The following is a 22,769-nucleotide window of genomic DNA, read 5'->3' on the forward strand; positions in this document are numbered from 1 at the left end:
TCGTCGTAGTGCAACCCTTGGAAATGCACCTCGTTGGTTCAAATTACCCCTCTTTCATATTTTCGCTTTCCTATTTTAAAAGGTACTTTGATGCCTTTTTTATTTGATGCTGATGCAGGGTTCCACATGCATGAGCAAAACTGTGATGTTATCTCAGGGAAGAAAGTCTCAATACTGCATTTATTTCTTTGCAAAAAACTGCTGGAATTTCTTTGATGATTGATTGTTGTGTAAAGTGTATGACAGTAAGCCAGTGAGTGACCCTTTCTGAGAAACGTTATCGGTGAGAGGATTTGGGGATCCCAGTTTGATCACATATAAACTTGAAGCGTCTTCCCTGAATGACATCACAGCAGCTGTGCCCTCTGTTGTTTAATAAACATACACAATGTTAAATGTTAAAAAAAATTCAAAGTGTTTTAAAAAATGTTTATACACATCACTCCAAAAGGATGTCAAATTGTTTTCATTCTCTGAAGAAGAGCATAAAGATTGTTTTCTGTGATTGCTGATGTAGCCTGACTACTTGTACATCTGGCTCTTTCAACTAATGATTTATTACACCTGCCTCAACAGATCAACCCATACATACATGTATATATGTGCTACATGTACACATAACTGATATTACAGTCAATGGTCTGTAAAGAACTATGACAGTTGCTGGAAAAAACAAGAAATGTTTCTCAACAAAATCAGTGTTGTTAATCAAAAACAAAGATGAAAATGAAGGGGGCGATTTCTCAGGCGTTTTCTGGATGTCGGGAAACATTAGAGTGGACTTTGGAGGTTTATGAATTTCACTCAAATTGCACCTCCGCCTTGACTTGATAGCCATTTGAGAAGGAAGTTATGCCCTTTTATACCCAGAAGAGCTGCAGTGTTTTACGGATGCCATTTTACTTTCCCTCCACTGGCTCCACAATATTACGTTGATTTCTCAGTCTTAGTACCTATGAAAAAAAAAATCCCAAATCTTTGCAATTTCCACTGCAACACAGGTTTACTTTTTTTTTTTCATGAAAGGAATCAAACATAACCATTTCTGCAATGCAGATTTCAGCTCCAAATGCAGGAGGGGAAAAAAGGAACATGCCCAGCACTTGGCCAAAAAAGGTAGCAAAACTTCACCGTTGCAAAACATGTTCAGAGCACATCAAATGAAAGAATGGCACATTTAATGTAAAAACACAGAAACAGCCATCTAAGCCCAACGTTATTGGCTAGAGCTTTTAGACCGGAAAAAAAATCAGTAGGGTGTACTAAAAAGAGAAGGGAGAAAACAAGTATGCTTGTGACTGTTCAACAGACTGGCTGCACATTCACCCAGATTGAGGGTACAGTGCTTTGGAAGTGACCTGTATAATCACAGCCTAAGGGGACAGCAGAAGAGAAGGAAAAAATCTAGACACAGGTATTAGGGAGCCCTGTGGCTACATGCTCACTCCACAGACATTTTTTTTTTTTACCTCAGCCATGAAAGAAGTACGCTGAACTCTTTTGTTAGTCTCTGCCCTGGATTGGAGAGACTGTAAAAGGGGGAATTCTCTGCTGGTCTAGGCCCGGACCCTGTGAATGAACCTGTCACAATTTTGGAAGAGAACCAGTGTTTTATTGTAGAAATCTAACAAAGTCAATTTTTTTCCCCTTTTTCTTCCCAGTGTGTACTATGTTTTTGGTTCAGGTTTTTATATATTTCAGATGCAGCGATGACATTCTTAATGATGTTGCTAGATTGTTGATGAAAACAAAATTACTGCATAATTTACTTATCTGAGAGAATTCTGCCCACTTTGCATTCTGCAATGCTTCACAATAGTTCACCGTACTATGCTTGTGGCGAGCAAATTAAAAAAAAACCTTTTCTTATGGAGTGAGGAGATTAGCCACAGCAATAATACCAAGTGCAGGAAATTCTGTGGCATAGGTCTTGTGGCATGCAGTGGACACAGCAGACAACTGTGCGATGTTTGCATGAAAAAAGATGATTAATTATGAAGAAACTGGAACTTAGCCATGAGGTTAACGTGATTTTCAGAAAGGAAGTCTTTTGTTGGCTTCTTTTCTGTTGGATCTACCTGTAGTCTGATCTGTACTCCTATGTGCCATACCAAGTACAAATTTTTTTGGATGAAGAAAAAAATCATTTAAAGGACCTCTGGTGCCCTATGAACCTTTCCCTTGATATGTAGGACTAGGTGTTGATGTACATGTTTAAGAGTTGGGACAGAGCATTGAGCAGAAAGCCCCTGGGGTCCCATTGAACCTGTTCAAGAACTGAGTATGAAGTTTTGGGGGGGTTTTTTGGTCTTGGGTTCTATTTATTAGGGGATTGGATTGAGGAGAACACCCTTCCTACACGTGAGTTGGGTCAAGCATCAAACTTTTGATCTGCTTGATTGTTGTGATTTGTTGGCTTGAGGAAATCGGATCAGAGGTACTGAACTATGAAGAAATATGTGAACATTTTCAAATCTGAACTCAGTTATAGACAAAGGAGGAAGAACAGTTGATATCACTCAACCAAATCTATATATGTATATATATATATATATATATATATCTCGGCCTGAGTGGGATTTGACCCCTGATCATAGAGGATGAAGGTTTGGGAAGTACCAGTGTGCCAACCTGATTTCCAGATCTTCTTAGATCATCATATGAGGTTCAGCTAAACTTGTCAAACTAGGCCCAAAAAATACCTCTGATGGATAGGCTGTGGTACAGTGCAGGTGGTAGCTAGGTTGATGTGACCAGTTGTAACTTTCCTCCCCTAAAACAAAGAATCAAATCACTTTCATTTCCAAAAAGGGGGGGAGCTTTTTTGGAAATTAGATTTTTTTTAATGCTGCAGTATTTTGACTTCTTTTTCATTGCCCAATTGCTCTTGCTGCATATTGCACCGGTGCACTTTCTCCAGAAACTCAACCAAAGAAAAACAAGTCTAGATACTCGTGCTAGATCTCCCCTCTTTCCTCACATCCAAAGCATCATCAATTCCTCCCTATTTTTTATTCTGGGTCGTGTCCCAGTTTCTATCTACTCCGAGTTCCAGTTGCCTAGATTTTTTTTGTTTAATTCCTTTCCCCCTTCTTCCATATTTTTTTCCTCCCGAATCAATCTCGAACTGCCTGTCTCTTGTTTGTCTGCCTTTCCGTCCGTCGTCGCTGCCGTGCTTGTCCTGTGCCAAAGCCCAGGGTTTTCGGGGTAATTCTGTTGCTTTGGAAAGCGACGCTTTTCACCATTGCGACCCAATTGTCCTGAATTCCTGCTGATGACGATGATCAAGTCTTTTGGCTGTACATTCACACCCTTTGCCTCTAAATCATTCCGCCCTGTCTGTGGCCGGTCAAAATTGCCTGACTGAACTCAGTTGGAGGATGTATTAAACCCCTGACAGATTTTTGAAGGATGGACGAAAGATTTCCATTCTACAGTCCCAAACATTTTCCCCCCTTCCGATTCCAGTTACTGCGTTGTCATCCCATGATTGTTGAAGTGAAGTTTCCCCCTTGTTTTGATTCCATCATAAACACCGACACTGAATGGAGACTCCTTCAACATGAGGGTTTAGAGCACGAAAAGCAAGAGTGTAATCCAATAAATTTGCCTAAATTGTGCATGTTCAATGGACAGTGTTACCATGAAAACCCCTGTTGCATCATTTACTTCTCTGTGCCATTCTTTCTCTTTTGCAACTTTCATTTTCTCATCTGTCACATTTGCTTATAAGCCTCACATGATGAACATGTACAGACAATTTCAGTAAATCTATCAAAATCTATTCTTAATTTCTTGATCCATCCTGTGAGTCATTTTCCACCATTTCAGAGAGACAAGAAATACCTTTCTCTATTCTTTTTTGACTTTGTTTCATTCTTTCAACCCGTGTAGAATGGAATTTTTCAGCGTTTCCTTCTTTCAGTCTGACCCGGGTGGTGATAACTTGATCTAAGCAGGCGAGGCATCGCATCTGCCTCAGTGAATCGGGGGGCTTCCACATCTGACAAGGTTGACACAGTATTGTCAGGCCGTCTGCAAGCCCATTGAACAAACGGATCTGCATTACATGGCCTGTCCAGCACAGGAAGCAGGAGACCGTGTTGGACGGTGTAAAGCTACAAGTGCAGGCGTGTGCCGTGAACCAAGAGTGACTCCCGAGCAGCTCCGGGCTGGCTTGCCAAATGTTTGCCTGAACAGTGCAAGGACGCCGCAGACAGTGCGTTCAACCAAAAAAAAAATATTTGCTCATCATGCATGGACTGGGATTCACATGAGTCTTCGTGATGAAAAGAAAGCATAGTCTCGTTCTGCCCTTTCAGGACGTTGTCAAGAGCTCACAAAGGCAATCGTTCTAATTTGTGGAGATGTCCATGTGTCAACTAACCAAGCGTGACATTGTCGTCACCGTGGTTGGGTATTGTCAGTGGTACTTGCTGAAGTTATTTAATGTGATATAAAAGAAAATCCGGACAATGTAAGTGTGTTCTGTGCTCCATTTGAATTAGCTGGAAAGCAAACTCGTCAGGTTAATGGCTAGAAGACAGTTGTGTCCAATTTTTAGTAATAGGCCTTTGTGCGTGTAAATGTATGCGTAGACGTAGACTGTGAGACCTTCACATTTTGGGGCTGCATCTTCAGTATCTTCTTGCTCCAAGAGGGGCTTCAGTGCTTTCATAGGTGCCCGTGATGTTTTCCCCATCTGCAGCAGCATTTGCAGCTGGCCTCATGGTGGCGCCATCACTTACCACCATCAACTGCACAGTGTGCAAGGATGTTGAAGTGAGGAACTTTTCATCTCCACCTTCCAACATTATTTTGTGAACACCAGAGTCATTTTTGTTTTGAAAAAGATTTTTGTTTGCTATGAACGTACATCTGCTACGTCACACCGCGTTATTTTTATTTTCTTTAGAGAACAAATGTGACATGTGAATTGACACACACACATGTGCATGGTGTATTTGTTCCAAAGCTGCCATTTCCAAACAGTAAGCCTACTCCAGTGTTGAATACAACACTGGACCAATCAGAGATTGGCTTCTAAATAGATTTTTTTTCATCAACCAGTCAGCAGTAGTCTAGTTAACCAGCGTGGACGTAGTTGCCGTCTATTTTTGTCTTCTTTTATGCATGCATTTGAGGCGGTATGGTTACTGTCATCGTTTGTACCCCCATAATTTTCCTCAAAAATCAAAGCTCTGCAGATATTCAACATGATGTCAATTCCATCTACTGAGGTATGTCAAAAATATATTTCTTCCTTTTTTAGGAACCAGGTCCATAGTTAGTCTTCAAACCAGAGTGCTTGACTGAAGGAAACACCTACATATTAGGGAGGGAAACTGAATACAATTTGAAACAGCTGGAAAAGAGGTTACAAATATCCAATCAGAAAGAACTGTAACATGCAGTTTGCCTGCAAGTTACTGTCAAATTAATTTGCCCTCGATTTTCTTTGCAGGGTTACTCATTTGAGTGATTGATAACATGGCTTGGCATTGCAAGAAACTAAATTTCTCATTTTTCTGGCCACATGGCTGCTTTCACCTTCTGCTGAGAAACGCTGTTTCTAACTTTACTGGCCATTTCTGAAGTTATTTAAAAAGGGCCTCCTCACTCCCGCCTTCTTTCACTCCCAGATAATTAATTATCAATTATCTCCTGCTTTCAAAAGACCAGGTTATTCCACTCCACAAGAGGGGTGATGGGTGGCCCAGAACCATCGTGATGATCCCAAGAGAGTTTTCCTTTAACTTTTTAAAATCTCAAGATGCTGCTTTGGGAGAACATGTGAAACAAGGACTCTTTGTTCCCTGATAGGTGCGCGCTATCGATCGGAGGCCCAACCCTGAAGTGAAGAAGTAAAATTCTGGTCCGGGCTATAATCCACCCACTAGCTTACAAACAGTTCAGCCCAATAAGAGTGGGATAAAAAGGAGGGGGAGGCGGAGCTTGGATTCAATTGTTACCTAACGGCCCCCCTTTTTTCTCCCAGATTACCTCGTGACAATAGAGGTTATTCTGCGTAGCTGTCAAGAGGTGAGGGAATCAATTATTCCCAGGTGGAGAACAGTAGCATCTTTTTCCCCTCTCTTTCCGAGGGTGGCTTTCTTCAGTTTTGTTTGGGCGAAACCTGGGAATTGGCGTCCCCGTGAATGGTCCCCAAACCCTTTGATGACCCTGTTTTGGTGGTGCCTGCCTCAGGACAGAAGTGTCGTTACATACCAAATTTAGTTATGTGTTGTTTTGTTCTGTTGGGTGGACTGGGAAAGAATGTAAGCTTGTCAAGCAGAGTCTCTGATCTGCAGTTCATTGAACTGAAGATTGCACTGCAAGATGGTTAGTTTATTGGGAAGCTAGTCTTTTAAGTCAGCCGACTGTATGTAACCTGGCTATGTGCAGCCCTTGCTATTGGCCATTTCATTGTTGACTTACAGTATCAGATGGAATTCACCAATTCAGAGACACACACACAGGCACTGGGATAGTCCGCTCAAGGAGTTTGCTCACGTAAGGGCTACACTTGTTTGAACCTACACCTTCCTGTCCTTCAGCTAAGTTTGGGCTTAACATCTGCTTCGAGAGTGGGCTGACTATGTAAGAAAAACATCTCGATGCAATTCACAGCAGCACTACATGTAATGCTGTTCTCCTGGTGCAGTTTGCTTACTTGCACTCTGTCAAGGATTTCCCATCCCTCCTGAGAAACTTACTCTGGTTAAAAGTCGTGATAGGGAAGTTATGTGACGGTTTACTTATGGAACCTTAGTGGAGGCAGTGAGGTCTGTTTGACGCGGTGCACCCTCAGAATTGAGAGTAGGAAACAGAGGTTAAAGGTGGAGAGCTTGAGCGATCCTGCCCACGTAGCACATCCGGGAGAAGAAGACAACAACATTGATCTCTCACATCAATCAATCTCATCAGGACGATGAGAACCCCATCACAAATTGTTGGATTACATGACAGCGCACATGCATGTGCCAGCCTGGCGAGATTAAGCGAAGACGTAAATTGCTTGTGGAGACTACTGTTCCCCTACATTCGCTGTGCATCTTCCCCAACCCCCATGACCAATTCATCTTGTTCGTCATCACAAACAATGGCCAGGATTTCTGCATGTCTGCCAGCCTTGGGGAGGCATTTTACGAGTGTTTCAGTAATAGATTATGAATCGTCGTAGCCGCTGACTAGTTCAACAAAACGCTGCATTGAACACACAACTCTGCTGCCATCATGTGGAACATGCCCTCATCAAGCAGTAGGTGGTTTGGTGAGTACAGGTTAAGTCAATTTGGATAGTCCCTGATTGGTCAGTGCTTTAAATACCTCGTTTTGGAAAGCTGTTGTGATGCAGTTCCGAACATGTCTTCTGGACAGTTTTTTAAATATCCTTTTCCATTGGTAGTTTACTCTGAGGTCCTTGCTGACATATTAAATTTTGTTACTAATTATCCAACTGTTTAGATGATAGAAGATTATGAAGATAAATGAAGATTGAATGAATCCAAATATGTAATTGAAAATGCTTTTATCTAAATGATTTTTTAAGAATTAACTTTCTCAAATTTGATACAAATTTCATGGAAGTTTTTGGATGTTTTGATTGGGAAATGCAGTGCATGTTGATTCATGTTTCTCATATTCCACATGCAGTTATGAATTCTGCTCTTCATTCCATTTTCCAGAGGGGTTTTATTTTCGTTACATTCTCAAAAGCTCACTGAGACATGAATGAAGCTTGGAAACAGCTTGTGGCCAGAGCTAGCAGAGGGCAATTCAGAACTGAAACACAAGCCTGGAAGGACCCAGGAAATTTGAGCCTCGCTCATGAGCTGAATTCATTTGAAATCCGTGTTGACTTAACGTGAGCCCCTTTTCCTTCAAAATACAACTCCTGTGACGCAATTTTTCCCCTCTTTTCTGCTGATGCTGCATGCTGTGCTGGCTACAGAAACATTCCTTAGTATTTCCCCTCCCCTTTTTTTTTCTTCTTTTTTTTTTTTCATAAGCCGTACATGTGAAGAAGTCTTCTGAACACAAGGAGCTCGTCTCGTCATATCAATGACAATAGCTGGTCAGACAAGATCGATACAGGTCGGGGCTAGACTAATTGGTCTTTAGGCCTTACCTGCCTTTGTGACGCTCACTTTAAGCTCATTGATAATTGATGTGGCTGGGCAAGTGGTTGGATCTATATTTTCAATTTTGGGGACAGGTTTTGAAGTTTGTAAAGATCCCTCCCCCCCTCTCAAATTACGTCTGATGAGAATCAACAACGTCATACTACTTAATTTCTTCTCCTTTAGTCTGGAAATTGCTTTTTGTACAGATTTGTGACCAATCAATTAAAATCCACGGAGTATTGGAAATTCTTTCTTTTTTTTTCATGAGAGAAATGCCTTACTGTTTTTGTTCAACATCAGTACTTTGAATTAATTTCATTAACAATTTTTTACAAGTTAAGATACAATATATAGTGTATTCACGTGTACAAAGGGCAATTTCAAAGCATATATGTAGTTAGGATTTAAAAAAAGCTCATGAATCAAATGAACCATTCATTCAGGAGATTCAAAACAAAAAAGTGGAAATTTCTTGGGTTTGAATAAGATGATTGTCTGCAAAGGTAGACACCCACTGAAACAGCCCCAAACAGTCATGGAATATGCTTGTCGTCTTTCAATAAATATACCAGCTACTTGTTCAAAATACAAAAGAGAGGATTATTTATCCACAGAGCATAAAGACACAAATTATTGAGCAACTTACAGGTTACCTTGTAGCAAAAAGTTCTCACAGAAACCATGGATTCTGGCATTTTTATTGGTGTACAATGCTCTGGTCAGTGCCAGAGGGGCATGATGTCAAACCGCAAAACATTTTTAGTCTGGCAGCTGTGTGGAAATTGAAGCTGGAGTCACTAATGGCTTTGCACGGTGTTTGGATGCTGGTGAAAATACAATTTAGCACTCAGCCACATTTCAGCTCATTTTGATGACATACCATGAATTTGCCCATCTTCCAAGTTGTAGTTCAGTACATCGTGCTCAATTTGCCAAATATGTGATTATGTGTGTCTGTTAAACTCTTGCTTCATCCGGGGAAAATAATCATGCAATAATTTTCAGGCTGGCCTTCACACATTTCTCTCTGGTTGGTGGTTTTTTCTTGAAGAGAGTTCTTAAGCTGCCCCCAAGCCCTGTATGGGCTACTTAAAAACCTCTTAAACAAGAAAAAAAGTTTCTCTCTTTTTTGCTTTCTTTCTTTTTTGTGGAGACCAAGGACGGCACTCAGCAATTAGCTGTGATTCACTCGGCAGCAATTTGGACCTTTCGAGAAAATGGGGAAAATTCTTGTCCCCAGACCCTGCTGCACAATGGGAGAAACTGCGGCCACTTATCCATGGTTCAGAGCTTTGGGAATTACATTATGACTAGACAGAACAGACCAGCCAAAGGAAAAAAGATGGGGAAAAAGCATGAAAAGTAACTTCAACAGGAGCTAAAAGTGAAAGAATATGTGCCAAAGAGTTTTCCTGACAATCAGAACTTTACTTTGTATTTTGATTTTAGTATTTGAAGAGCCTGTAATTAGCTTTGGGAATAATCACAACTCTCTCTGGTTATCACATTCCTTTTTCCCAGCCATGATTACAGGACTTTTAGCATTCAGATTGCAATAATTGGAAGCATTCGGAGAGCACCGCTTCTAGCTGAAAGGAAAGCGCCCTTTCAAGCCATAAAATGGAGCCCTTTCTCCCCATTGCCACATACATGTATGTTGGAGTTTTACCACACACAGACCCGCTTATTTCCCAGTCCCTTTATAAGTCATCTGTACCATCAGTCATGATATCCCTTCAGACTACCACAAGTACATGTACATAGACTTTACCATTAGTGAAAGGAAAGACTTTTTCCCCTGTGAAAGGTGGAAACTGTTGACAAAACTACTGGAAATCTTGCCCAAGTGTTTTCATTTTTGCACAGTTTGGCATACATGTGATAGGGTTCTTGTATGCGCATGCGGTTTTGGATGGCATAGTACATACATGTAGCTACACAGACTTCAGTATTTTTAACCTGACCTTTCGGATGCTTCCAAATCTGTCAGGAGGGTTGGGAAGATTTTGCAGGATCGAGGAAGGCAGAGCTCAGCCTTAAATACATTCCTTGCGGCTTGACACCTACTAAAGCTTACAGTTGGAAGAAAGTGAAGGATTTCGGACATTTAGGACAGCTTCCCAGCAAAAAAGTGACCCATAATTAATTAATTAAAGCGGAGTAATACACAGTCTGTTACATTGATGTCGCATTTGAGTACCAACTGTGTTTATGACCGAGCAAAATTTTAGGCGACCCACCAGGCAAACTCTCAGACCTAAAGAAGATGAATTCTGTTTTAATTTTGCTGGACTGGCTGGGGAACACATGTTTCTGTTTTCAGATCTTGGATCTGCTTGTTTCAGAAGATATCATACCTTGGAAACTGCCAGATGTAGGTCCTTCAAGAAGTTTCTATTAGAAGAAGGAGTGCCATCCTACAGATCCCTAAAGCTGAGCTGACAGGCTTATCAGCCAGTTATATTCAGCTGCTATTAGTGAGGTTGGGATTGTTCACTCTTCCACCCAAAAAAGTTGCGTTACATAACAGCATACAAGGGCCTGGCCAGAATAGAGGCAGACATAAAAGGATTTCCAATTGTCTGGCCTGAGCCCCAATATCTCTATCCCATTGGAGCCAATGTTTGCACTAATTACTTTTGTGCTGAGGGATCCGCTCAACATTTTGCCCACACAGATGGGCAATTTTGTAGATGGGTTATTGGGTAAAGCCCTTCACGTTTTTTTCATAAGCCGGAGAGGAAGAATTTCCCGTCCATTTTTTTCTTGCCATTTTTATGGTAGGAACTCAATTTGCCTGTCCCATCTACCACCCTGTGCTTGGCTAATGACAAAATGAGATCTGCCACCTGCTGCTTGTGGCACAGTGATAGTAGTTCAGGTAATGACTTCTTGTAAATGGAGGCTAATTCTCACAACAGCATGACTGTGTCTTTCTCTTATCTCCTTATTTTATTTTTGTTTTTTAGCTCTTGCTAATCTTTCATGGAAAGATTGGCTCTTAGCTGAAGATGATGCCATCCTTTAGACCAGATGGAGTCATGCTTCCAGAATTAGAGACTGTTTTTTTTCCCCTCGAGGGACTTCACTAAAAGGAATCACAATGCAAGGCACGAGATGTCAAAGAACATGTCCCGAAGAAGGCCCACAGTATACCAAAATGTGGCTGTCTTTAATTGTGGAAGTTTTCTGAAGTCACTTCCAGCATTTAATAATGTAGTAGCAATGTGTTTGTTTGGAGTCGACTACATTTTAGTGCTTATCTGCATGTTAAGAATCATCGCAAGAAAGTTAACCAGAAGTACAGATTTTTTCTTTTCTTCTCGAATTAATTTGGGACATTCAAAGTCCTAATTGCTCAGTTGTGTAGTTTTTCATCCCTCAAAATCATACACACCCTGGATCCGGATTTACCAGTAGATGTTTGGATGTTTGTTAGAAATGACAACGGCAAAAAGAAAAATTTGCCAGCACTATCGAGCGAGTTCCTTTTAGGGCCTGCCCCGTCTGAATGTATCTACCCTATGAGTGAACATTTTTAATCATGGCATTGATTTTCTGCAGCATCTAGACAAGCATACCCCCCACTCTCATTCTCTAGGGTTGTTTCTGTCGTTGGTTTGGCAAGCTGCATGAGAACATCATCCCAGATGATGGATCTTCTATGATGCCGCTCATCAATATCTCTCCGTCTGGGAGGTATTTTCACCCTTCCATCTGAAACTCACCGGCGTAATGATGGTATATGGAACTAACACAGCTCTCCAGCGTTTCCAGTACCCATAGAGCTGTTTTTCCAAATGAAGGAGAGAAGACGAATGTTTCTGCCCTCCTATACAAATTTTCCAATGTCTGATGAATCAATTTCATCCCCTTTTTTTTGTTATTATCCTCCACTCTGTTACAAGAGCCGTTTTGGTTATTTCGTCTCTCACCATTTATTGGTGCTTACTGATGAGCTTTCCTAGATGGGGCTGTTAATTGAGCAAAGGTCGTGTGTCCTTTTTAGTCGTGCACACCGGCTGACAACTGCAAACAATTTCATGAGCAAATATCACTTTATACTGCTGCCGTAACCCCGGAATGGTAAATACTCTGGTCCTGCATTTTTTTTTATCAATCAGATAAGCCCATGGTAGCCCAACTGGGCTGGTTTCTCAGTCCCTGTCAGTGTAAGATGCCTGTTTGGGCTGAAGTTAGAGCCCACCAAATATTCACAGATGGTCCGCTTTGGCTTGAAAGCTATCGCGTGATGTAATCTTTTGGAATTGCGGGTTAGTGGAAATACCAAACTGCCTTTTTTAACCGAAGTCTGATGGTTGTGTCGGTTCTTGTATATCGAACACCGTATGCTAATTGACAAATGGAGCACGTAGGTGGGATCTGATTGTGAGCTACCTGGTCTGAATTAGCGGGTAAATAAACATTAACTCTTGAAAAACACCATCCTGTTTTTTTCGGTGGACACAGCATAGCATCTGATAAAGGAAAGGAAGGAGTAACTTAATGCTCTGTCCGGTGTTGGAACTTTGCCTCTCTTGAGATAAATAGAAATTGGGACTCTGCGTGCAGTCTTACATCGATGTCAGATCACTGGAAAGCTTCAAGGACAATTTAGGCAGGTTGTTGTCACAGTTGACAAGTTTATGAAAGTATTTTGTAAATATGTATCGCTGTGTAATTTGATGCGTACTTGGTAATGCTGACATCGTGCACCATTATTCACTTACAATATACTACATGTACATGTCAGCCTGCGGGTTTTTTGTTTGCCTGCAAAGTTGCATGTTTTGACTAATTACATACGCGTAGTTGTGGGAATCTATTTTGAGTCCTCTACAGCCTAGCAAATGCTTTCTTTGCATTGAAGGCTAAATGGTTCGTGTAGAGTTTGAGAGATTCATGAAACTGTCTAACCAAATTCCACATTGGAGATGGAGACAAACAAGTAGGATTACAAATCATCCTTATCACCGATTATGATTGGTCTCTGATTCTGAAACCATTGTTATACTTTCATCTCAGTTACCGTTATTGCTACATGTACCTGTAAAAGGTGAAATGGTCACTGTTTTATCAGGTTTTTCATCTGAAGTCCCTTTTTATGGCATCATTAATGTTTGGTTTTGTGATAAACTTGTGAATTTTTCTCTCAGGGTATGGTTGATTTGTAACATTCTCCAATTGTCTTCGTCTGGATTTTGGAACCACGACTAAAGTTCTCTGCCTTGTTTTTGTGGGTGTTGGTGCATACGTGCAAGTTGTTACTCCCTGATTTGTTCACAATTGTCTGCTACAGAACAAGAGACTCCTTAAATCGTCAACCGTGATCGAGTAAGCTCTGTGATGTATTCGGGCTAGTGTTTGTTTCAATTTTTCAGATCTCCCACTTTTTTGCTGTTTTAGCTTGTAAAAAAGGCCATGTATAGGTGTTAGAGTGTCTGAGAGTTGTGGAATTGGTAGGTTTTGGCTTCAGATGGGATATTTTGAAGCTTACTTTTGTCTGTGCTGTTAAAAATGGCCGTGGTTCTCCAGGTTAAGCATAAGTAATCTGCAGTAACCTTGGTGTTCAGATATTTCTCATTCCTATATTTCTGCCTTTTCTCCTTTAGATTCGGGGTCGAATTCGGTCATCGTGAAGCGCGAACCACCGGACGACGGTTATGATATGTCCCCACAGTACAGCAGCCAATACACACCTACCAGTTCCATTGGCAGCACTTCCAGCTCAAGCACACATATCAAGGAGCAGCTACCCGACGGAGGGTTCGGACTGACCAAAAAGCGGAAAGGACCGGCGCCCAGGATGGACTTAGAGTTGTGCTTGGTTTGTGGGGATAGGGCATCAGGGTTTCATTACAATGCACTCAGCTGTGAAGGCTGTAAAGGTGGGTGTAACAACTTAATTGGTTCCCTGTCCTAGCAGTCCTTGAAATCTTTCATTCGAGGACTGGTCACCACAGCTACCCTACAAAATAAATTGCACGAGGTACATTGAGATATCCTAATGTTCTGTTTTACGATATGACGTTGACTTGTCTGTCAGAATTTAAACGTAGCTTCATCAAGGGTTGTGCAAAAGTGGCAGTGTCAGTGACATAGTGGGGTAGAGAAACATGCAGAGAGAGGCTTTCAGAGACATGTTGTCCCCTTTATTTAGGAATTATAAGCACCAGCTCTGTGGAAATGGTACCTGCATCTGATATTGGGAAGGGGTTTAGGGTTTTTACCGGGGAAAAAAGCTTCATTTTGTCTCCCCTGCCCCGTCGCCTGACCAAAGATAGGCCACTGATAAGTATTCAAAACACATTGAGAAAAATTCTCTGAAGGTAGATCAGAGAAAGAAAGGGGTGATCTGTATCCTGTAGATATCTAGCGAGCATAAACGATAATAAGGGGAAATCGATGGTAGAAGCTCAGGGATTCAGACTCAAAAATGTTCAGAAGTCTGTTTTGGTCATGTGACCATAGTGGCCACCTGACATAAAGTTTGTCAGGGATAGAATCTTTTTAAAATGCCAACTCCCCCTTTCCCCACTGATTTCACAACTTTAAGTAGGAAATTTATAAATGTATCCCCCTTCCCCACCCAAGGCACAATATTGTATGCTGAATTACCCCTTGATCATGTAGGAAGCACCCGCTAATGGATTTGCCGCATTATCTATGAGGCAGCCATAAGCTTGGTACAACAAGGTTGGGCCAAGAGTGTCAGACCTACATGTACACGTACTAATGGAAGTAGATGATTCAATTTTACGTAGTTGGAAGGCTGTATCATGTGCCAAGTGTTTACAAAAATCCTGTGTTTTGGTAATGTCCTACCAACTTTCCATGTGCGAAAGCAGACCAAAGTCATGTGTATTACTTAAAAGTATCACAACAGGCTGTATCAGAAAGTGATCATTTCCAGTGCAGTATGATGATCACATTGAGTCAGATAAGTCAAGACCACCTGTTTTGCCAAGTGGTATGTATGCTTTACCACTAGGCAAAGTGTTGTAAGGATACCATCACTTTACACAGGTCTTCACGTACCAATTAATACATCTGTTCCAAGTACTCGGGTAAAAGTGAAGCATACCGCACCCCTGTTAAATTTAGACTTGTCAAGGAAGGTTCCTAGAATTTGCTAGTCAGTGTAAAGCAATCTGGACACCTTTAAATTGGTGACGTATCTACATCATCAACCCAGTCCGTTTTATTCCAGGAACTCTCCTGCATCAACATGTACTTTGATGTGGCATTCAGCATTACTCGTGCCATGTTCACTGTACTCAAAAATGAGGACTTCCAATAAGTATACCAGGCTCGTTTACTGTCCTGATTATATCCCAGTCATTCAATTCAGAAATACAAGGAGAAGAGTTGGGTGTAATAGGGTCTAGATTTGATGACAGACGGCATTAGAAACTCAGCGAGGTTCTGGAGAGTACAGTGGAATCTTTTCCCCCGCTTTGGCCATCAAACGGAGGACATTTTTGTTGCCTTGTTTACCTGCTGCAGTGCAGTCCTACAACTTGATACTTTGAGACCAGATAATAGCTGGGCCGAAGGGGAAAAAAACATAGTTGTCTGTTTACTCCATGCACCCTGCAATATTTGGCATGTCTTTGTGCATTGTTTGCAAAGTCTGCCGTGGTGGGGCAATTATGTGAATACTCCAATGTACAGCAAATGTCAAAAGGCTTTGCAAACAAGTGATAACAAGCCCTTGTGCTTGGTTTCGGTTGAGCAGTGGGCATGGCATACTCAGTTAAAATGTCCAACACGTGGATTCCAAGTAATTTGAATTATGCAGCTCACTATCCCTCCCACAAAAAAAGAAAATGAAGTTGATCGTAAATATAGAATATAAAAGTAAACAAAAATACAAATAAGACATTATGCCGCAAAAATGAGGGTCAAATCTCAAAGACCAAGTTATGAGATATTGGCATCATTTATAGAGCAGGAGGCATGAGTGGATGGTATATTTGAATGTTTGGCAATTTGTGTTAAGTATTGTAATAGTTTGGTTCTACAAATTTTACTGTAAAGGTGACAAAGTTTAATGTTGCACAAAAATGACCACTGCTACTATCCATTTACTGTTAAACATAAGGGACCTAAGCTCTGGAAGTCCTTCCCCAGTCAACTTGAAGCTTCCACCAATCTGTCTTGAAACAATTAATTAAATATACCACAATTCAAACATACCCTTAATCATGCCTGTGTTTAACTTACTTCATTTCCTGTACATGTAGTTTTGATAAGCCTGCGGATCAGTAGTGCATGTTTTGTTGTTTGTGTTTACATGTACTATGTATGTATTGGATGTCTCACTTGTATTTGTATTTCCCATTTATGATAATGTTTAATGAAACAGGCTCATGCTAAAAAGCTTTGCTTCCTAATGAGCTCCCCTGCAGTGTCTATAAATGACATTGCTAACTGTAATCTGAATACGGATACTGGAGAATAAACTTGAAGAAAAATTTTAAGGTCCACCTTTCCTCATTCCCAGGGGTCGATAATTTTGTTTCGGGGGGGGGGTGGAGTGAAAAAAAATTAACACAAACCTGAAAACAAATCAGATGAAAAATTGGAAAAAAAATCCAAATTATTTTCTTATTGTTGATTGGGTTTCTAGGTTTCTTCAGGAGAAGTATAACAAAGAACGCCATCTACAAATGTACACGAGGTGGCAACTGTGAGATGGACATGTACATGCGACGGAAATGCCAGGAGTGTAGGCTACGAAAGTGCCGAGAGGTTGGCATGTTACCGGAATGTAAGTAGCAGGCTTTAGAATTATTCACGCCCCCCCCCCAAAAAAAAGGGTAGGATTCCGTTTGAGAAATTTAAGTTCCCTAAATAGGGATTACATTTCCTGTGAAATAACACAATGTTGTCGGTACGATGAAGTCCTTTTTGAAAAATTGCACTGAAAGGTCCTTATTGAAATAGGTTACTTTCAACATGAATTCGGGTAAGAGGATTTGATGCAATTTATGTATACTTCCCCCTAAAAAAAAAATGAATACAAATACAATAGTCTGGAACACTCGCTGTTTGAATCAAATATAGAATAAGACCGTAAGAGTATTTGCCCAAATCATGTGACTGCTGTGAGGACCTTTAGTACCACTCCAATGACAGGTATCCTATCGAGACATCCAGTTTTGCGTATGAATTGTTTTGTTTTGCGGTAATCATCCTGACTTCATAGCCACAAGGCTGAATTACGAAGGATGAAGCTATAACGTGGTCAAGCGGAAGGCATGTAAAGCTTTCTTAGCTGGCTACCAGATGGCCCATATCTAACTGTAGAACACAACCAGATATCGGAAGTGTTCATTTAAAAACCAGAGAACCTGAAGGAAAACTACAAGTGGCTGAGGGAAGAATCAAAGGACAACTCTACTCACATATGGCCTGGACTGGGAATCGAACCCGGTTCACAATAGTGAAAGACAAGTGTTTTATGCACTGGCCTCCCATGTCACCCAAGAAGTAAATGAAGATTTAGTTTTGCAACTTTCCTCAAAATAGTGATAAAAGTCTGCTGCTGCTTGGAGGATATAATGCAGTTTTAGTAGCTGGGTAGTTGAAGAAGTTTCCCCAAAATTAACTCTTCGATCCTCTCCGGTGCAGGCTTGCTAACGGAAGAGCAATGCAAGTCCAAGCGGCAACGCAAGATGATGCGGAAAGCCCAGGCTCAGGCCGGCATGAGCCCCCAGCAGAGCGAAGACGAGAGCCCCATGCTCACTGAGGAGCAGCGGGAGATCATCGAGAGGCTGGTCACGGCGCACAAGGACCTGGAGGTCCCCGGGCCAGAAGACTTGAAGAGTTTAACAGTGAGTCACAGACAGTTTGAAAGCTGTCCATTTGTAACATTTCCCGTCCTCTCGCATTTTAGTCTGATTTCAGTTGTGACCTCTTGTAACAGATCTGTTCGTAAAAGTGCAGTACGAGCTGTTCTTGCATATTGGATAGTTTCATGCTCATCGCAAGTCCCTACAAGTCCGTAACAGGCCATCCAGTCACTAGGAGAATCACAAACTACTCAAATAAACTGAAAGGCTCTTCTTTTGTCACTGTTTACCCATTTACTTGTGACTGGTCTTACGAAAGGACCTGTTACAGGTCTTGTGAAAAGACTTATGAAATGAAAGGAATCTAGTAGGAGGAGAGCCCCAACACCCAAATACCAAAGTCCTTACAGTAAAACTGGCAAGCTTATGCTTTCACAAAACTTCCCTGTCTGTTTTTGGGACGCCTCAGGTGACAACATGTTACCAGATATGATTTATTGGATGTTCCTGTTCAGACTTTGCCATGGAAACCTTGTAAAAGGTTACTCCAGGGGCATTGCTGTAGTGAAGTGAGCATTTTGGTAGAATCTACTAACAGCTGCACTGAAAACCAAACCAAAAAATCTTGTTGTGTTCCTGATGTAAGGCATCTTTTGACTACTTTATTGAAGTGAAGTGAATGCACAACCAATACCCAATCAAGTTTGCTATTATGGACAAGAACAAAATCCGTTAAGTCGTTGTTGTCATGAATGTTCCACAATGTCAAATTTCAATTAGCGGTCACTTGTTACATGAAATTTGTATTTTGGAGTTTCTTGCAATTTATCTCTCTCCTGTTGTAAAGATGCTTTTCCAGCAAAATCTTTCAATTTCATGTTGGCAACAATGTACCTTATTTTGTCTTTCAGCCATGGATGGAAGAGCAGGGCAAGGAAGATGTAAGTAATTTTTGGCCAATTTTGTCCCATATTTTCATTAGTACCTTACATATACGGCTACATTGTAATTTAATAATTTCATGCAGTTAGGTTGCGATTGAAAACCAAAAGGCACTGTCTTGACACCGGTGAACTGTTTGTGGGAGATGACTTTCATTTCCTTGTGTTGACGATTTCTTCATTTACAGCCTGCTGCCTGAATTGAAGCTGGATTAGTGCCAATTTAGCCTTTTTTGCTAATGTCAAATGGAGTTCTTCTATTGCTTGTTTTTGTTGTGTTTGTGTTTGGTTTTTTTTTCTGTTTACAGTGATAAGGTTTAGAAAGCCACGCAGTCCTGTAGGCACAGTTTCCAACACTGTCAAACATGATTTTTGTGTCTATTTCACGAAACCTGTGAGCAGAAGAGCCGCAAAATATATCAGACCTGCCAACATGCTGTCCTCCTTCCTGGGGTCAGGGATTACCACACAATAGAATAAAATTTTAAATGAATCGAAGGTTCATTGAAATACCTTTTAATCTATTGTGTGGTAATGCCTGACCTCAAGATGGAGTACTGCTGGGTTGGCAGGTCTGATATATGCCTACAATTACTTCTAACATATTGGTGCAATATGGCGTATTGACATTTGGCCAACCAATCAGTATTGCACAAATTGAGCAAGCCCGCACCCTCTAGAATATGCCTTACTCTCACTTTCCACCAAGTTAGATCGTCGTTTGTGTCTGTGGTCTTTTAATTTGTTTTCTTTCCACACAGTTTTTATCGATCGTGTCAAGCTTTGAGTACCATTCTTTCCTTTCTAATATACTGGAGGGATATAATCCTTAGATAGAATGTAAAGTCACTGCATTAGGCTGCATGCACAAATACCCCCCTTCCAGCCCAAAGGAGAGGGGTTGAGTCAATTACGATTGCTGCTGTGTGCTTGATACTCATGTCAAGAATGAAGTAATTTGTGCACATTCAAACGAAAAGTGGTCACATACACTCTGCACCATACTCGTGGGAACCATAGGAGGGTGTTGCTGGTTACTTGCTACATAAGGGTAGGTTGATACTTCAGGCGAATGCACAAGGGAAACAAGTTTGATTTTGGTTGATGTCACTGAGTTTCGGTCGAGTTTGAAATATGTTTTACCTTTGCACATTCACGGCTCAAACATTTGATTTATCCTCACAAAATCACATTCATGTTTTCTTTCACCACCAAGTATGAATCAGCCTTACCAGGGACCTTTGCTTAAATACGGACATGGAATCCAAACCCTCAGATTTGGATGTTGCAAGGCTGTCTTTTTGCCACTGCAGTAAGCCACCTATTCTGGCCGGCCTTTGTACAGTCAGTATTGCAGAAGGTTGCTTTCTGGCCCATGTTACCATGGTATTTCCTCTAAGTCTCTGTGCCAGTTGGTGGTTGGAGGTGGTTTTTTTTGGTGTGGTGGCCCCCTTGTTTTTCAATCCCCCATGCCCTGTTGTTCTCCTCTGCAGTCGACACAGGCATGCCTCGGAGAATGCCCCTCGGGAAGTAACCTTAAGCCACCCAAGAAGAAAGAGACATATGCAGAAGGAGCGGGAGGGGTACGTAAGAGTAGCCCGCCCACTATGAAAGCCCCACCCTCCAAATGCCTGGATGCCTATTGAAAGGAGGGACCTGTTGAATATTTATGTCCTAATGTGCATGACTTATGCATACCAATTTGGTTACTAGGGGGATTTTGCTTCACTGAAAGTTGCTGTAGGTTGCAGTGAAAGAGTTCAGAAGTTACTTTCAGTGTCATTCTACTGAGAATATGCCTGGTTGTCAGTGCTGTCAGAGGAATCAAACTCATTTGCATATTATATGCAAATGAGGCTGACCTTGCATATTTAAAATTTATTTTTGCTGCATCCCCTTCAGCATCTGCCTGCTTCTTTTTTCAACTTCATTTAGTGGTGGTGAGTTGGGGTTGGGAAATTTTCATTGAATACATTAACCTATTTCATGCATCGGCGATCAGACATTCACTTCAATTTACTGTAGTCAACCCAAACTAAATCATCCGACCAACTGAAGCATGCATGACAGCCATAACCTACAGAGTGGTAAAGGGCAGGACTTTGCTGGGCAAAGCAAATTATTACTCAGCAGAGTGGGGCACCAACCAAATGTCATGCATTCTCAGTAGCTTTTGACTGGTTACCAGCTGATTTTTGCTTTAAAGAAATCTGCTAATCTTACAGACTTTGGTAAAAGCTTTAACACCGGACTTTCAACTGTTGTCACCTAAATAAAGTGTGCCAAACTTTGGCTTGACGGAGAATAGCAAGAATAGACCAAAATGTGACCTTTTTTGAAGGCCTTTTCACAGTCCCTTTTGGTTATTTCCTTTCCAACAAATCCACAGATATTAATTCCTGTCTCGGTAATTTTTCTCTTTCCTGTTGACTTTGACTTTGTCAGGGGAGCGACGATGGGACGGAAGATATTCAGCTGCGGTTTGCCCACATCACAGAGCTAACCATCCTGACTATACAACTGATAGTGGAGTTCAGCAAGAGAATACCAGACTTCCTGGGCCTTGGCAGGGAGGACCAGATTGTCTTATTGAAGGTAGGCAGGTGCCCAATTTTCTGGAGGAGGGGGGAAGACAAGGGTGCCTGAGGGGGACTGTGCTGTGATGGTGTCCTGCCCTGTCTTTTTCTGATGGGGCCATGGTTCAGACTCCACTGAGGGCAACCATGCTGATTGGGTTTCAATCTCTTATTTGACAAGCACTGTTATGAGTGAAGATTACCCTCAAAGAAGTCTGTTTGGAAAGAATCATTCCAGGGGAATGTAGCAAGTATTTCTTACTTATAAAAAAAATATCAAACTTTGATGGAATTTGTTCCAGCTATATGTGACTTCCAATTTTTTGTCTTGAAAGGACAGTGATGACCATTATAAAGTTGCGATTGCTTACAGTTCGACTAATGCACTGACAAATACTTGCATGTGATGTCGTGGAACATCTTGGCAGAAAAAAAAAAACACCCAGCCAATTCTATTGTAAAACAAAACATGTTGGAACCAGTTGCACACAGATTACTGTACTTGGCATTTTAGCTGGTAATCTGTTGTTGCTTAGACTGCAGTGAAAGCATTCTTTGCTAAAGTGAGTTGAGTTGTCCAATGAGCAATGGGTCTTGTTAATAAGAAAGCAAACAAAAGGTACTGTATAGTGTGGCCTTTTGCCGTTATGCTCAAGAGACCACACTGATGCAGTGCATGTCCATGGCTGAGCTGAAAGCGAGTTTGGACTGGCAAGTCGCTTTGTTTTGCAAGTGCAGCCTTGCTTTGGTTTCACTATGGCAGTGTCACTCAGTCCATTTTGATATGGTTGGGGGCAGGGCTCTGCCATCGAGGTGATGCTGCTGAGGACGGCACTGCGATACGACCGGGAGCAGGATGCCATCATGTTTGGCAACGAGCAGCCCTACACCCGCAAGCAGCTGCAGGAAGGCGGCATCGGCGACCTGGTGGACCCCATGTACAACTTTGCCCGCAGCATGTCAGAGCTGGACCTAGATTACGCTGAGTATGTCCTGTTGATGGCAATCACCATACTCTCTTCAGGTACCGAAGGTTCTTATCTTTCCATTAGTCAAAGCATCCAATTAATTTTGGGGGGAACGTACCACCTTGTCGCTGTTATTTATAAACAACCCATCCTGCTTGATGCATAGATGATTCCAAAATGTTACATCACTGCATTCATCATAAGAACTGCTCATATAACATACTACACCCTGTTGCTACACAGTAGCATTATTTGATTAATATACATGCGATTGCCTTAGATTACTCTGAAAGCCCCAGTTTGCTCAGAAGAGACAAACTTGTGGGCAAAATCATTTGGCTCATGGCAAGCACACACCAAG

The 22,769-nt window shown here is 41.5% G+C and overlaps 1 protein-coding gene across 10 annotated transcripts in view; it reads left to right on the plus strand.

Moving 5' to 3' along the window:
- LOC110990097 (oxysterols receptor LXR-alpha-like) overlaps positions 1-22,769 on the plus strand; it is a 134,160-nt gene that overhangs the window by 106,376 nt on the left and 5,015 nt on the right. For 7 of the 10 annotated variants that reach the window (XM_022254947.2, XM_022254959.2, XM_022254951.2 and 4 more), the window contains 7 exons: positions 13,739-14,014; positions 16,759-16,899; positions 17,763-17,965; positions 18,835-18,864; positions 20,358-20,447; positions 21,310-21,459; positions 22,239-22,464. In XM_022254947.2, coding sequence (XP_022110639.1) covers positions 13,739-14,014; positions 16,759-16,899; positions 17,763-17,965; positions 18,835-18,864; positions 20,358-20,447; positions 21,310-21,459; positions 22,239-22,464 — 1,116 coding nt within the window. Of the gene's footprint in view, positions 1-12,391; positions 12,542-13,513; positions 13,586-13,738; positions 14,015-16,758; positions 16,900-17,762; positions 17,966-18,834; positions 18,865-20,357; positions 20,448-21,309; positions 21,460-22,238; positions 22,465-22,769 lie in introns of those variants that run through there. The other 3 variants (XM_022254988.2, XM_087134495.1, XM_022254941.2) reach the window with 3 other exon arrangements.

This window comes from Acanthaster planci, linkage group LG03, assembly GCF_054643075.1.
Source record: "Acanthaster planci isolate LZ-2023a linkage group LG03, COTS_SCS, whole genome shotgun sequence".
Taxonomy (NCBI): Eukaryota; Metazoa; Echinodermata; class Asteroidea; order Valvatida; family Acanthasteridae; genus Acanthaster; species Acanthaster planci.